General features: G+C 46.1%; 1 protein-coding gene across 1 annotated transcript in view; it reads left to right on the top strand.

Annotated features, from left to right (window-relative positions):
* The window catches only part of ttn.1 (titin, tandem duplicate 1), a 177799-nt gene that overhangs the window by 134383 nt on the left and 26750 nt on the right, over positions 1–16666 (top strand). The window contains exon 158 of the mRNA XM_073473207.1: positions 38–16548. Within this exon, the coding sequence (XP_073329308.1) occupies positions 38–16548 (16511 nt within the window). The remainder of the gene's footprint in view (positions 1–37; positions 16549–16666) is intronic.

Raw genomic sequence — 16666 nt, 5'->3', positions numbered from 1 at the left:
TTTAAAAGACATTAACCATATATTTTATTTCTGGCAGATGTGCCTGGACCTCCAGTTAATCCAAGAGTCACAGACACAACCAAGACCACTGCCACTCTAAACTGGGGAAAACCTCTTGATAATGGTGGACTTGAAGTTACTGGATATGTGATTGAGCACAAGAAAGAAGGAACAGAGGAATGGTTGAAGGACACCCCTTCATATCCACTTAGGATCACAGAGTTTGTTGTGCCCAATCTGGAAACTGGTGCAAAATATCATTTCAGAATTAGTGCTGTAAATGCTAAGGGGGCAGGTGAACCAGCTGAAACTCAGGAACTGGTTGAGATTGTTGAGCGAGCAACTGAACCTGAGTTGGAGCTGGATGTTGAGCTTAGAAGAACACTTGTTGTCAGAGCTGGCTGCTCTATTCGCCTCTTTGTGCCAATCAAGGGACGCCCTGCACCTACAGTCACCTGGACAAAAGAGGGTGGTCCTGTCCCACGTGCAGTCATTGACAGCACTGAGTCATTTACAATGCTGATCATTCCGGAGAGTTCAAGGATTGATGCCGGCAAATATGAACTTAGCCTTGAAAATTCAACTGGAAAGAAGACTGCTGATATACATGTTAGAGTTCTGGATTCACCTGGACCTCCACTTAACCTAAAACCAGTCAAGATTGACAAGGAAAGCATTACTCTTCAGTGGGAGATGCCTCTCATCGATGGTGGAGCAAAGATCACAAACTACATCATTGAGAAGAGAGAATCAACGCGCAAAGCTTTTGCTACCGCTATCACAAAATGCCCAACCACATCAGTCAAGATTGATGAGCTGGGTGAGGGCTGTGAGTACTACTTCAGAGTGTGTGCAGAGAATGAGTATGGCATCGGCGAGGCAGTTGAAACTGCTGATCCTATTCGTGCGTCCCAAGCACCAACTCCTCCAGAGAGTATTATTCCTACTGATATCACCAAGAACTCTGTGAGCCTGGCTTGGACTAAGCCCAAACACGATGGTGGTAGCAGAATTACGGGATATGTCCTTGAAGCCCAGAAGAAGGGAACTGATCAGTGGGCACATGTAACAACAGTCAAGACCATGGATTTCACAGTGAAGAATCTGAATGAAAATGAGGAGTACATTTTCCGTGTAATGGCTGTCAACCACTCTGGTAGAAGTGCTCCACGTGACAGCAAACCCATTGCTGTAAAGGATTCTACTTCCCTGCCTGAGTTTGACCTCCGTGGTGTATGCCAGAAGACTGTTATTGCCAAAGCAGGAGATGACATCAAGGTTGAAATCCCAGTGATGGGACGTCCTAGACCAACTGTCTCGTGGCAGAAGGATGGCACAGCCCTGAAGCTCACACAGAGAACTAATGTAGAAACTGCTGCTGCTACTGTTACCCTCAGCATCAGTGAATGTAACAGAGCCGACAGTGGTGTATACACCATGACAGCGAAGAACATTGTTGGTTCTGTGACAGACAACATCATTGTCAAAGTACATGATGTACCTGGGCCACCCAAGGGACCAGTTAAGATTGTGGAGATATCTCGAACCTATTGCATCTTTGCATGGGACACTCCTGAGAATGATGGAGGTGTTCCAATCAACAATTATGTGGTTGAGATAAGAGACACTACTTCCCAAACATGGACAGAGCTGTCTTCAACTATTATACGTACCATGTTCAAAGCCATTCGATTAAACACTGGATCTGAGTACCAGTTCAGAGTAAAGGCTAAGAACCGATATGGTGTTGGACCACCAATCACATCAGAGTCAGTAGTGGCTGCCTATCCATTCAAAGTCCCTGGACCCCCTGGAACTCCTGGTGTCGCTGCATTTACCAAGGACTCAATAACAATTGGCTGGAATGAGCCTGTGTCTGATGGTGGAAATGAAGTAATTGGTTATCATGTTGAGAGGAAAGAAAGAAGCAGCATCATGTGGTACAAAATCAGCAAGAGTCTTGTGAAAGGAAACATATTTAAATCCAGTGGTCTAGAAGATGGAGTTGCCTATGAGTTCCGTGTCTCGGCTGAAAACATGGCTGGAGTTGGTAAACCCAGCAAGGCCTCCGAAGCAATACTAGCCTTGGACCCTGTAGACCCACCAGGTCAGCCTGTGCCAATATTTGTCAACAAGAATGTCATCACTATTCAGTGGACAAAGCCTGAGTACGATGGTGGCTTCAAAATCACTGGCTATACAGTGGAGAAGAGAGAACTGCCTGCTGGCCGCTGGATCAGAGCCAACTTCACCAACATCATTGAGACGACATTCACTGTCAGTGGACTGACTCAAGATACCTCATATGAGTTCCGTGTCATAGCCAGAAACTCTGCGGGTGCAGTGAGTGTGCCCTCTGAGCCCTCAGACCCAATTATCTGCAAAGATGACATTATTGAGCCACGCATTATGGTTGATGCCATCTTTAAGGATGTTGTACTACTGAAAGCAGGAGAGTCCTTCAAACTTGATGCTGATATTGCTGGTCAACCCACCCCATCTATGATTTGGACCAAGGGTGGAAAGGAGGTTGAGAACACAATGAAACTGGAGGTCAGATTCACAGAACTGACTACCACTCTGACCAACAAGGATTCTATCAGATCAGATGGAGGAGAATTTGTTTTGACTGCAACTAATGTTGGTGGATTTGCTAAGCACATCTTTAAGGTTAAAGTGCTTGACAGACCTGGACCACCAGTAGGACCTCTTAAAGTGTCTAATGTCACAGCTGACAACTGTGTACTTACCTGGGCTCCACCTGCTGATGATGGTGGTGCCAAGATTGAAGGGTACGTGATTGAGAAGCGCGAGTCAAGCAGACTGGTTTGGACCAATGTGGTTTCAGACCTTCAAGTTACACAATACAAGGTGACCAAACTGCTCAAAGGAAATGAATACATCTTTAGAGTTATGGCAGTAAACAAATATGGACTCGGCGAATCTCTTGAATCTGATGCCACTATTGCAGACAACCCATATGTGGTTCCAGATCCTCCAGAGAATCCTGAGGTGACAGCTATCACTAAAGATTCAATGGTTATTATGTGGCAAGCACCTAAGAGTGATGGTGGAACTCCCATCACCAACTACAATATTGAAAGGAAAGACAGAATTGGCCTCCGTTGGGTCAAATGCAACAAGAGGAAGGTCAAAGATCTCCAATTCAAAGTAACAGGCCTTGTTGTTGGACATGAATATGAATTCAGAATAACTGCTGAGAATGCTGCTGGAGTGAGTGCACCAAGTGCCCCAAGTCCATTCTACAAAGCCACTGATGCACTGTACAAGCCTGGGGCTCCATGCAACCCCAGAATCTTGGACACAACCAAGTCCTCAATTACTGTCGCCTGGAACAAACCTGTATATGATGGTGGCTCTGACATCACTGGCTACATTGTTGAGACCTGCATCCCATCCGAAAAGGAGGAAGAGGAGGAATGGACCATTGTGACACCCAAAGAAGGACTCCTTGCCACTTCATTCACCATTGTTAACTTGAAGGAGAACCAGGAATACAAGATTAGCATGTCTGCTGTCAACAGTGAAGGAGTTGGAGAGACAGCATTGGTACCTGGAAATCCCAAGGCAGAGGACAGGCTCCTCCCACCTGAGATGGATTTGGATGCTGAGCTCCGCAAGGTTATTAGTCTTAGAGCTTGCTGCTCTCTCAGGCTGTTTGTGCCTATCAGAGGCAGACCAGCTCCTCAGGCTAAATGGACCAAAGGAGATGGTGAGCCTATTGAGAGGGCAACCATTGACAGCACAACATCATACACATCACTTGTAATTGAAAATGTCAACAGATTTGACAGTGGAAAGTATAATCTTACAATTGAAAACAGCTCTGGCTCCAAGACAGTTACAGTCCAAGTCAGAGTGCTTGATACACCAAGTGCCCCACTGAATCTGAAGATAATAAGTGTAACAAAGGAAGCTGTCACTCTGACATGGGAACCACCGATGAATGATGGAGGAGTTAAGATTAAGAACTATATTGTTGAAAAACGTGAGTCCACAAGAAAAGCATATGCTACAGTCAGTGCCAACTGCCATCACACCACCTTCACAGTCGACCAGCTCCTGGAAGGATGCAACTATTACTTCAGAGTTTTGGCTGAGAATGAATATGGCATCGGTCTGCCCATTGAGACCGGCGAATCTGTCAAAGTGTCTGAGAAGCCACAGCCACCTGGCAAAATCACTCTTAAGGATGTTACCAAGAACAGTGTCACCCTCACCTGGGAGAAGCCAGAGCATGATGGTGGCAGCAGAGTGGGCTGTTATGTTGTTGAGATCCAGCCTAAGGGTGTTGATAAGTGGTCCCAGTCTGTTATTGTAAAGGAAACTGAAGCCACTATTAAAGGACTCAATGCAGGTGAAGAATACATGTTCCGTGTATCCGCAAAAAATGAGAAGGGCGCAAGTGACCCACGTCAAATCGGTGTGCCTGTGATTGTAAAGGATCTTGTGATTGCACCTGTTGCCAAAATGTTGTTCAACACATTCAGTGTGTTGGCAGGAGAAGACCTGACAGTGGATGTTCCATATGTTGCACGTCCCAAAGCAGCTGTCTCCTGGGTAAAAGATGCTCAACCTCTGAAGAGAACTACCAGAGTGAACTTTGGTGCAACAGAGACAATGCTGAACCTCAACATAAAAGAGGCAACTAAAGATGATGTTGGACATTACCATATAACTCTTAGCAACACAGCAGGAGAGACAGCAGCAGACATTAGCATCGTTGTTCTTGACAAACCTGGTCAGCCTGGTGGTCCAGTCAAGGTGGAGGAGGTCACTTCTGAGAGCGTGACCATCTCCTGGAACCCACCAGAGTATAATGGTGGGTGCACCATCAAGCACTACATCGTGGAAAAGAGAGACACATCCACAACTAACTGGATGGTTGTATCTCATAACCTTGCCAGAACCAAAATCAAGGCAGGCAGGTTGAAGACTGGCTCAGAGTATCAGTTTAGAATCACAGCAGAAAACAGATATGGAAAAGGTCCAGCTCTTTTATCAGAGTGTATTGTGGCTCAATACCCATACAAACTCCCAGGACCTCCAGGAACACCATCCATTGCAGCCTGCACCAAGGACAGCATGGTGATTGCCTGGAATGAACCAGTAAATGATGGTGGAAGCACCGTCTTGGGCTATCATCTTGAACGAAAAGAGAGAAACAGCATCCTGTGGGTAAAACTTAACAAGTCTCTTATTACTGACCAAACCTTCAAGACCAGTGCTCTGGAACCAGGAATGGAGTATGAATACAGAGTCTATGCTGAAAACATTGTCGGAATAGGCAAAGCGAGCAAAGTATCTGAGGGACATGTTGCTAGAGATCCTTGTGATCCCCCTGGCACCCCAGAAGCAACAAAGATCACCAAGGATTCTGTGACCATTGTTTGGACCAAGCCTGAGTACGATGGTGGTGCAAAGGTTACAGGCTACATTGTGGAAAAGAAGGAGCTTCCTGAAGGTCGTTGGCTGAAGGCCAACTTCACTAACATCATTGAGACAGAATATGTTGCAACTGGACTTGCGCAGGACAATCAGTATGAGTTCCGTGTCATTGCCAGAAATGCTGCTGGTGTTTTCAGTCTCCCCTCTTACAGCACTGGTCCTATCACTGCAATGGATGAGATTGAACCACCACGCATCAGCATTGACCCAGAGTACACACAAACTGTTGTAGTTAATGCTGGAGACAACTTCAAGATTGATGGAGATGTTCATGGAAAACCGTTGCCCTCTATCCACTGGATGAAGGGAGAGCAGGAACTGGGCAATACTATTCATAGAGAGATTAAGAACACACCCACCAAAGCTTACATATCTGTTAAGGAGGCAAAACTATCGGATGGTGGCCAATACACTCTGCTGTTAAGAAATCCAGGAGGAGAAAAGGCTGTACAGATCAATGTGGTTGTTCTCGATAAACCTGGAGAACCACAGGGACCTCTTGTTTTTACAGGAATAACCAAAGAACAATGCTGCCTTGCATGGAAACCACCACTACAAGATGGTGGCAGCAAGATCTCTCACTACGTTGTAGAGAGGAGAGAAACAGGCAGACTAGTTTGGACTGTTGTTGACCCGAAAGTGACAAACACTTGTTTGAAGGTTACTAAGCTCCTGGAAGGAAATGAGTACATCTTTAGAGTCCATGCTGTCAACAACTTTGGAGGGGGTGCAGCAATTGAGTCTGCAGCAGTCACAATTAAAGATCCATATGTGACCCCTGGATCACCCAAGAGCTTGGAAGTTTCACATATTAAAAAGGATTCAATGGTGCTCACCTGGGAAGCTCCTTCTGAAGATGGAGGCAGTCCTATCACTGGCTACATAATTGAGAAACATGACAAGGAAGGTGTAAGATGGATCAGATGCAATAGGCAAACAGTCACTGATGTGACTTTCAAGGTCACTGCCCTTCTGGAAAGCCATAACTATGAATTTAGAGTTGCTGCTGAGAATGCTGTTGGTGTTGGTGAACCAAGCCACCCAACTGTCCTCTACAAAGCGCTCGATCCCATCTTCAGGCCTGGTCCACCACACAATCCAAGAGTCACTGACACAACTAAAACATCAGTATTCTTGTCATGGGGCAAGCCCGCCTGTGATGGAGGCTGTGAGATTCAGGGATACATTGTTGAGCACTGCACCACCACAGTGCCAGCTGAGGCCCCTGCCGAAGCCCCAACTGAAGCAGCTGCCACAGATGCACCTGCTGAGGAATGGATAATGTGCACACCACCATCAGGGATCAAAAAGACCAAGTTTGAAGTTCCAAACCTGAAGGAAAACCAGGCATACAAGTTTAGAGTGTGTGCTGTCAACAAAATTGGAGTTGGGGAGCATGCTGATGTTTCTGGCGCTGTTGTTGCCCAGGACAAGGCAGAAGAGCCAGACCTCGACATTGATGCAGAACTGAGAAAGATTGTGAATATAAAAGCTGGAGCATCACTTAGACTGTTTATTCCGATCAAAGGAAGGCCCAGTCCTACCATCAAGTGGGATAAAGATGAAGCTGCACTTAGAGAGACTGCTCAGATCGAGGTGACCAGTAGTTACACATCCCTTGTAATTGACAAGATGGACAGAAATGACAGTGGAAAATACACACTCACTGCAGAGAACTCTAGTGGAACCAAATCAGCATTTGTTGTTGTCCGTGTTCTAGACACACCTAGTGCTCCTGTTAATCTGAAAGTGAAGGAAATAACAAACCAGTCAGTTACACTGGCATGGGAACCACCTCTGTTGGATGGAGGGTCCAAGATCAAAAACTACATTGTTGAGAAGAGAGAAAGCACACGCAAAACATACGCAGCTGTGGTAACAAATTGTCATGCTCTTTCATGGAAGATTGAGCCACTCCAGGAGGGTTGCAGTTACTACTTCCGAGTGCTTGCTGAGAATGGACATGGTGTTGGCCTGCCTGCAGCAACTGTTGACCCTCTTAAGGTCTCAGAGGTGCCCCAGTCTCCAAAGAACTTGAGTGTTACAGACCAAACTAAAACAAGCATCTCCTTGGCCTGGGAGAAGCCTGAGTATGATGGAGGTAGCAGAGTCATTCAGTACCTGCTTGAGGTGCAGCTGAAGGGCCAGGATAAGTGGAATGGTGTTAACACATTTAAGACGATGGAGGCTACTGTTTCCAATCTGAACCCAGGAGAGGAGTATCTGTTCAGAGTTACAGCAATCAATGATAAGGGAAAGAGTGACCCCAAAGTCCTTGCTGGTCCAGTGATGACCAAGAACTTAGTCTTTGAGCCCGATGTTAGACCAGCATTCAGCAACTACAGTGTCCATGTGGGTAAAGACCTGAATGTTGACATTCCCATCTATGGACGTCCTAAACCAACAGTATCATGGACTAAAGATGGAGCTCCTTTGAAGTTCACTACCAGAGTTAACATCCACAACACACCAACACATACAACATTGAGCATTAAGGAGGCAGCAGGTGATGATGGTGGCATGTACAGTATACATGTTGCTAACTCAGCTGGAAAGAAGGACACATCTGTTGAAATCATTATTCTTGACAAACCTGGCCCCCCATCTGGCCCTGTGAGATTTGATGAAATCACAACACAAAGTGTCACTATTTCATGGGACCCACCAAAACACTATGGTGGCTGCCAGATTTCAAACTATATTGTACAGAAGAGAGATACTACTTCAACAACATGGGAAAATGTCAGCATCAATTGTGCTAGAACCACCATCAAAGTGCCTAGACTGAAGACTGGCGCAGAGTACCAGTTCAAGATCATTGCTCAGAACCGCTATGGCAAGAGTCATGGTCTTGATTCATCTGCTGTGGTCGCTCAGTACCCATACAGAGTGCCAGGCCCACCAGGCACTCCTTTCATCTCCTCTCTCTCACGAGACCACCAGATTGTTGAGTGGCATGAGCCTGTCTCAGATGGAGGCAGTGCTGTTCTTGGCTATCATCTTGAAAGGAAGGAGAGGAATAGTATTCTCTGGGTCAAAATAAACAAGTCACTTATTCATGAGACTACTTTCAAGAGTCACCCCTTGGATGAGGGTATCGAGTATGAATACAGGGTTTATGCCGAAAATATTGTCGGCATTGGCAGATGCAGTAAAGTCTCAGAGGGCTGTGTTGCCCGTGACCCCTGTGATCCTCCTGGCACACCAGAGGCCATCCATGTGACCAAAGATACCATTGTTATTCAGTGGACTAAACCAGAGTATGATGGTGGTAGTAATATAACTGGCTATACTGTGGAGAAGCGTGATCTGCCAGAAGGCAGGTGGGTGAGGGCAAACTTCACTAATGTGATTGAAACCCAGTTCACTGTCACTGGTCTTACTGAAAATGCGCAGTATGACTTTAGAGTCATTGCTAAAAATGCTGTTGGGACCATCAGCAAACCATCCTACAACAGTGGACCAATCACTGCAAGTGATAACATGGAGGCACCCAAATTTTCCATTGACCCTGCATTCACCAAGACCATCATTGTCAGTGCTGGAGAGACCTTCAAGCTAGATGCCGATGTCCATGGCAAGCCACTGCCCACTATCAAGTGGTTTAGGGATGAGAAACCAATTGAGAATACACTCAGACTAGAGATCAAAAACACAGAAAACCATGCAATGATTGTCATTAAGGACTCAGTAAGAATTGATGGTGGAATATACACACTCCAGCTGACAAATGAGGCTGGCAGTGAAACTGTTCCATTCAAGGTTGTGGTACTGGATAGGCCCAGCCCATGTGAAGGACCCCTCCACATTGCTGGAGTAGCTGAAGATAGATGCACACTGGTATGGCGTGCCCCTCTGCATGATGGAGGTAGTCCTATTAAACACTATGTCATCGAGAGAAGAGAGACCAGCCGTCTAGCTTGGACTGTTGTGTCTAACAGCTGTGACACTACATGCTACAAAGTCACCAAATTACTGGAAGGCAATGAGTATATGTTCCGTGTCATGGCAGTGAACAGTTATGGTGTCAGTGAACCACTAGAGTCTGGCGGAGTGATCATGAAGACTCCATTTGTTCCTCCTGGTCCACCTCACATTGAGGATGTATCCAACATTGCCCGTGATGGCATGACGATTACATGGTCAGCCCCTGAGAGTGAAGGTGGCAGTGAGATTACCAATTACCTTATTGAAAAGAAGGACAGAAATGGAATTAAATGGACCAGATGCAACAGACAGAAGGTCACTGACCTCTCCTTTAGAGTTACAGGCCTAACCACCGGCCATGAATATGAATTCAGAGTAGCTGCTGAGAATGTAGTGGGAGTGGGAGAGCCAAGCCTGCCAAGTTCATACTTCAAGGCCAGTGATCCTAAGTACAAACCTGGTGCACCAGCATATGTGAATGTGATTGACTCAACAAAGAGTTCAATTACAGTGTCATGGGGTAAGCCTCTGTCTGATGGTGGAAGTGCTATTCAAGGATACATTGTTGAAGTCTGCAAGGCTGAGGAGGCGGAATGGACCATGGTTACTCCCCCCACTGGCCTGCGTGTCAACAAATATGAAATAACAAAACTGTCTGAGGGTCAGGAGTACAAGATTCAGGTGTGTGCCCTAAATAAACTGGGGGTTGGTGAACCAGCAGCTCTCTCTGGAACAGCTAAGCCAGAGGAAAGGGTAGACCCTCCAGAGATCCGTCTGGACTCTGAGCTGAGGAAGGGCATCATTGTGAAAGCTGGTGGATCTGTTAGAATCCATATTCCATTCAAGGGCCGGCCAACACCTGAGATCAAGTGGACTAAGGATGAGGGAGTCCTGACTGAAAAGGTGGTGGTTGAGAAAGCTCTCAACTTCACTCAGCTGTCTATTGACTCATGTGACAGGAGTGACTCAGGAAAATACACCCTGAGCCTGACAAACAGCAGTGGCTCTGTGTCTGAGTTTGTTGCTGTTAAAGTCTTGGATACACCAGGGGCCCCACAAAACCTCGTGGTAAAAGAAATCAAAAAGGACTCCATCACTCTTGTATGGGATGCCCCATTAATTGATGGAGGTTCCAAAATCAAGAACTATGTCATTGACAAACGTGAATCAACCAGAAAGGCTTTTGCAAATGTTTCCACAAAATGCACGAAGACGACTTTCAAAGTTGAGAACCTGACTGAAGGTGCTATGTACTACTTCAGAGTCATGGCTGAAAATGATTATGGAATTGGCCAGGCTGTTGAAACAAAGACAGCTTCCAAGGCCTCTGAGGTACCACTGCCTGTTGGAAAGGTCTCCCTTACTGATGTCACCAAGAACAGTGCCTCATTGGCCTGGGACAAACCTGAGCATGATGGAGGCAGTAGAATTGGTGGCTACCTAATTGAGATGCAGCCTAAGGGTACAGATAAGTGGGGAGTTGCAACAAATACTAAGACATGTGAGGGCACTGTCACAGGCCTCACAGCTGGAACAGAATACCTATTCCGTATCATTGCTTATAATGAGAAGGGAAAGAGTGAGCCAAGAGCACTTGCTGCACCTGTTGTTGCCAGTGACATGACCATGGAGCCATGCATTAAGATGCAATTTAACACATACAGTGTATTAGCTGGTAAAGATCTCAAGTTGGAGTTCCCTGTGCTGGGCAGGCCCAAACCTAAAGTAGCCTGGACCAAGGATGGTCAGCCTTTGAGGGTGACATCTAGAGTCAATGTGGTTAACACTCCAACAACAACTGGAATTCAAATTAGTGAGGCGAACAAGGACGATTTCGGCAAATATAGTATAACAGCAACCAATACTGCCGGCACAATCACTGATGATGTGAGTGTCATTATCCTTGACAAGCCAGGTCCACCAAAAGGTCCACTCAAGGTTGTTGAAGTGAGTAACACATTTGTACATCTCTCCTGGGAGCCCCCAGAGTACATGGGTGGATGCCAGGTAAAGAACTATATAGTGGAGAAGAGAGACACCACCACCACAACATGGCAGTCAGTCACCACACAGCTTGCTAGAACAGCTTTCAAGGTCATCAAGCTGAAGACTGGGGCTGAATACCAGTTTAGAATCATGGCTGAAAACAGGTATGGAAAGGGTGCTTCTCTGGACTCCAAGTCCATTGTTGTGCAATATCCATACAAACCACCAGGGCCACCAGGAACTCCATATGTCAAATCTGCGACAAAGGAAATGATGATCATTGAATGGAATGAGCCAGTGAATGATGGTGGAAGCACAGTTATTGGTTACCATCTGGAAAGCAAAGAGAGAAGCAGCATCATGTGGAACAAACTGAACAAGACTCTCATCACTGATACTCAGTTCAAGATCTGCAATCTTGAGGAGGGTATTGGATATGAATTCAGAGTCTATGCTGAAAATATTGTTGGCATTGGCAGATGCAGTAAAACATCTGAGTCCTTTGTTGCTCGTGATCCATGTGACCCTCCTGGTGCTCCTGAAGCTGTTTTGATTTCTAAGAACCTCATCAAGATTCAGTGGACCAAGCCTCAGTATGATGGTGGTAGCAAAGTGAATGGTTATATTGTGGAAAGGAAAGATCTTTCCTCTGATGAAAAGCGTTGGGTAAGAGCTAACTTTACTAATATAATTGACACTGAGTATATCGTCACTGGTCTGACAGAGAATGAGCAATATGAATTCAGAGTTATTGCGAGAAATGCAGCCGGAGTGTTCAGTGAACCATCCGACAGCTCTGGACCCATTACTGCTACCGATGAAATTGAACCACCAAGAGCTTCAATGGATCCCAAATACAAGGATGTCATTGTTGTCAATGCTGGAGAATCCTTGCTTCTTGATGCAGACATCTATGGAAAACCAATTCCTGATGTTGTCTGGCTAAAAGAGGGCAAAGGAATGGACAAAGCCCTGCGCATTGAAGTGAAAACTACACAGAAACGTGCAGGCATTACCATCAAGGATGTTACCAAGCTTGACAGTGGCCACTATGACCTCGTTCTCAAAAATCTGGGTGGTACTAAAACCTTCCCTATCACTGTCAAAGTCCTTGATAAGCCAGGTCCACCCACTGGACCCATGAAGATAACAGGAATTTTGTCTGACAGATGCGTCCTTGCCTGGTCTGAGCCCACTCTGGATGGTGGGGCCAGTATCACTCACTATATCCTAGAGAAGAGAGAGACTAGCAGATTGTCCTGGACAGTGGCTGCACCAAATATCAAGGGTCTGTTCTATAAACTAAAAAATTTGCTCCCTGCAAATGAATATATATTCAGAGTCAGGGCAGTCAACAAATATGGTGTTGGTGAGTTCCTTGAGAGTGAGCCCATCATTGCACGCAATCCTTACAAGCCACCCAGTGCCCCTGGAACTCCAGAAGCAAGTCAGATCACAAAGGATTCTATGGTTTTGTCATGGACCATTCCAGAACAGACTGGTGGAGCTGACATTGAAGGCTATCACCTTGAAAAACGTGACAAAGATAGTGTAAGGTGGACAAAATGCAACAGACAAAAGCTAACTGACACACACTTCAAGGTCACAGGTCTAATGACAGACCACTTCTATGAGTTCCGTGTTGCTGCTGAAAATGAGGCTGGAATGGGAGATCTCAGTGAATTGTCCCTATTCTACAGAGCATGTGATGCCACAACACCACCTGGACCTCCACACCATCCTAAGGTGACAGACTACACAAAGTCTTCTGTGTCTCTGTCCTGGGGCAAACCCGCCTTCGATGGTGGTGCCTATATCAAGGGCTACATTGTTGAAATGAGAGAGTATACACCAGTGCCTGAAGTGACAGAGGAGGCAGAAGTAGCGCCAGCAGTAGAGACACCAGTTGAAAAAGAATGGACCATGTGCACTCCGCCCACTGGCATTCAAGCCACTAAACTTACTATCAAGGACTTGAAGGAGGGTGGAGAGTACCAGTTCCGTGTCTGTGCTATCAACTCTGAGGGAGTGGGGGAGGCTGCTAATGTCCACAGCACTGTGGTTACCTCTGACAGGGTCGAAGCACCAGAGATGGAGTTGGATGCTGATCTCAGAAAGGTGGTATCAGTTCGTGCTGGTGGAACTCTGCGTCTATTTGTCACCATCAGAGGCAGACCTGAACCTGCTGTGAAATGGGAGAAGGTTGAGGGTACTCTCACAGAACATGCTGCAATTGACACCACCAGTTCATACACCATGCTTGTCATTGACAATGTTAACCGCTTTGACAGTGGCAAATACTCACTAACACTGGAGAATGCCAGTGGTACAAAATCTGCTACTGTAGTAGTTAGAATTTTGGATACACCAAGTGCACCACAAAACTTTGTTGTGAAGGAGCTCAAGAAGGATTCAGTGACTCTTGCCTGGGACACTCCACTCACTGATGGTGGTTCTAAAATCACAAACTACATTGTAGATAAGAGAGAGTCTGTCAGGAAGGCCTATACCACCATCACCAGCAACTGCACAGCCAACTCATTCAAGATTGAAGAGCTGCCTGAGGGTGGTATTTTCTACTTCAGAGTCTGTGCTGTTAATGAATATGGGCAAGGACAGATGGTTGAAACCAAAGAAGTCAAAGTGTCTGAGGTACCTCTGCCTCCAAGCAAGGTTACACTTGTAGACTTGACAAAGACCAGTGTGTCACTGACATGGGACAAACCTGCTCATGATGGTGGAAGCAAAGTAATGTGCTACAATGTAGAGTTTAAGCCTAAAAGTGGAGATAAATGGGGCACAGCATGTACAGCTAAGGTGCCTGAAGCAACTATTCCTAATCTGACTCCTAATGAAACCTATTTATTCAGAGTTGTTGCAATTAATGAGAAAGGAAAGAGTGAACCAAAGGATCTTGGCTTGCCTGTGGTTGCAAAGGATGTTGCAATTGAACCATCTACCAACTTATTGTTTACCACATACAGCGTGAAGGCTGGAGGTGACCTCACTCTTGAGGTTCCAGTAAGAGGCAGGCCAAAGCCTGTTGTATCCTGGAAGAAGGATTGCCTTCCTTTGAAGCAGACTTCATCAGTGACCATCTTAAACACTGCAACCTCATCTAAAATTATCATCAAAGAGGCTAACAGAGAACATGTTGGCAAGTATGAGATCACCCTGGCTAACTCAGCAGGAACTGTCATAGCAGATATTGGAGTTGTTGTCCTTGATAAACCAGGTCCACCTAAAGGTATCAAGGTGGATGCTGTGACCTCAGACAGCATCACACTGTCCTGGTCTCCACCAGATTATGATGGTGGCTGCTCCATCAGTAACTATATTGTTGAGAAGAGAGACACAAACACACAGGAATGGCAGATGGTAGGAAGTAATGTTGCCAGAACGGCTTTCAAGGCTGGCCGCCTAACACATGGAGCAGAGTACCAATTCCGCATCTATGCAGTCAACCGTTATGGAAAGAGTACAAGTCTGGATTCACCTGGAATCACTGCTCAGTATAACTTCAGACAACCTGGACCTCCTTCTACACCCATAGTGAAGTTGGCCACTAAGTCTCACATGTTGGTGACTTGGAATGAGCCAGTCAATGATGGTGGAAGTCCTGTTTTGGGCTACCATCTGGAGAGGAAGGAGCGTACTAGCATTCTTTGGACGAAGATGAACAGAGGAATGATCAAAGATACAGAATACAAAGTTAACGGAATTGAAGAGGGCATGATATATGAATATCGTGTCTATGCTGAAAATATTGCTGGTATCGGTAAATGTAGCAAGGCCTGTGAAGGTGTGGCAGCCAGAGATCCATGTGACCCTCCAGGCACACCTGTGGTCACTGCTGTTACCAGAACATCTGTCTCCTTGTCTTGGGATAAACCAGAGTATGATGGTGGAGCCAAGGTTTCTGGATACACCATTGAGAGCAGAGACCTTCCTGAGGGACGCTGGACTAGGTGCAACTTCACAAATGTGCCTGAGACCCACTATGATGTGACAGGCCTTACTGAGAACAGCCAGTATGACTTCCGTGTCATTGCTAAGAATGCAGCTGGATTGTTCAGTATACCATCTGACAACACTGGCCCCATCACTGTCAAGGATGATGTGGATCCACCACGCATCATGATGGATGTCAAGTTCAGAGAGACAGTGTTTGTGAAAGCAGGAGAAACTCTGAAGATTAATGCTGACCTTGCTGGACGTCCTGCCCCGGTTATTTCCTGGACCAAGGATGGCAAAGAAATTGAACTGAGAGCCAGAATCCAGATTGCTTCGACAGATACCAGCACTTCTGTCATTGTAAAGGATTGCATCAGAAGAGATTCTGGACAGTATGCCTTGACTCTCCAGAATATTGCTGGAACAGTTACCATGCCAATAAACTGTGTGATTCTAGATAAACCAGGACCCTCAGCAGGACCTCTGCAGATCACAGGTCTGAAAGCGGATGAGTGCACTCTGTCATGGGGTCCTCCTCAGGAGGCTGGCGGTGCTGCCATCACACATTACGTTGTTGAGAAGCGTGAGACCAGTCGCTTGGCATGGACAATGGTGAAGGGAGACATCACAAAAACATACTTCAAAGTCACAGGATTGCTAAAGGGCAATGAATATATCTTCAGGGTTTTAGCTGTCAACAAGCATGGACCTGGTGAGGCTCTGGAGACTGAAGCTATAAAGATTACAGATCCATACACAGTTGCCACTGCTCCAGCTGGTGTTGATGTCACTACCATAACTGGAGATTCAATGACCCTTACCTGGTGCAAACCAGCAAGTGATGGAGGCAGCCCCGTCACTGGATATGTGATTGAGCGCCGTGAGAAGACAGGTATGCACTGGGTGCGTGTGAACAGAGATCCAGTCATTGAATGTACCGCAGTAGCAACCAAACTGCGCAAGGGTTGTGAGTATGACTTCAGAGTCTATGCTGAAAATGCCGCTGGTTTGAGCCCTCCAAGTGAACATTCTGCAACATTCAGAGCACTGGATCCTTTGGTTGTTGCCTCTCGCCCAACCAAGCCAAAGATTGTCAGTTCAACCAAGGACTCTGTGTCCATTGTTTGGAAACCTCCAACAAATGATGGTGGAGCCCCCATCCTTGGATACAGTGTAGAATACAGAGAGCACATCCGTAAACCACAGCCAGAGGTTGAGGAAGAAGAGGAAGAGGAAGAATATTATGAGGAGGAGGAAGAAGAGGAGGTGCCTGAATCACCTGAAGAACTAGCAAGATGGGTTGAGGCTATTCCTCTTACCAAGAGCTTGG

This window comes from Pagrus major, chromosome 9 (assembly GCF_040436345.1).
Source record: "Pagrus major chromosome 9, Pma_NU_1.0".
Taxonomy (NCBI): domain Eukaryota; kingdom Metazoa; phylum Chordata; class Actinopteri; order Spariformes; family Sparidae; genus Pagrus; species Pagrus major.
The sequence above is the reverse complement of the archived record's forward strand: the minus strand, read 5'-3'. Positions and strand labels throughout refer to the sequence as shown.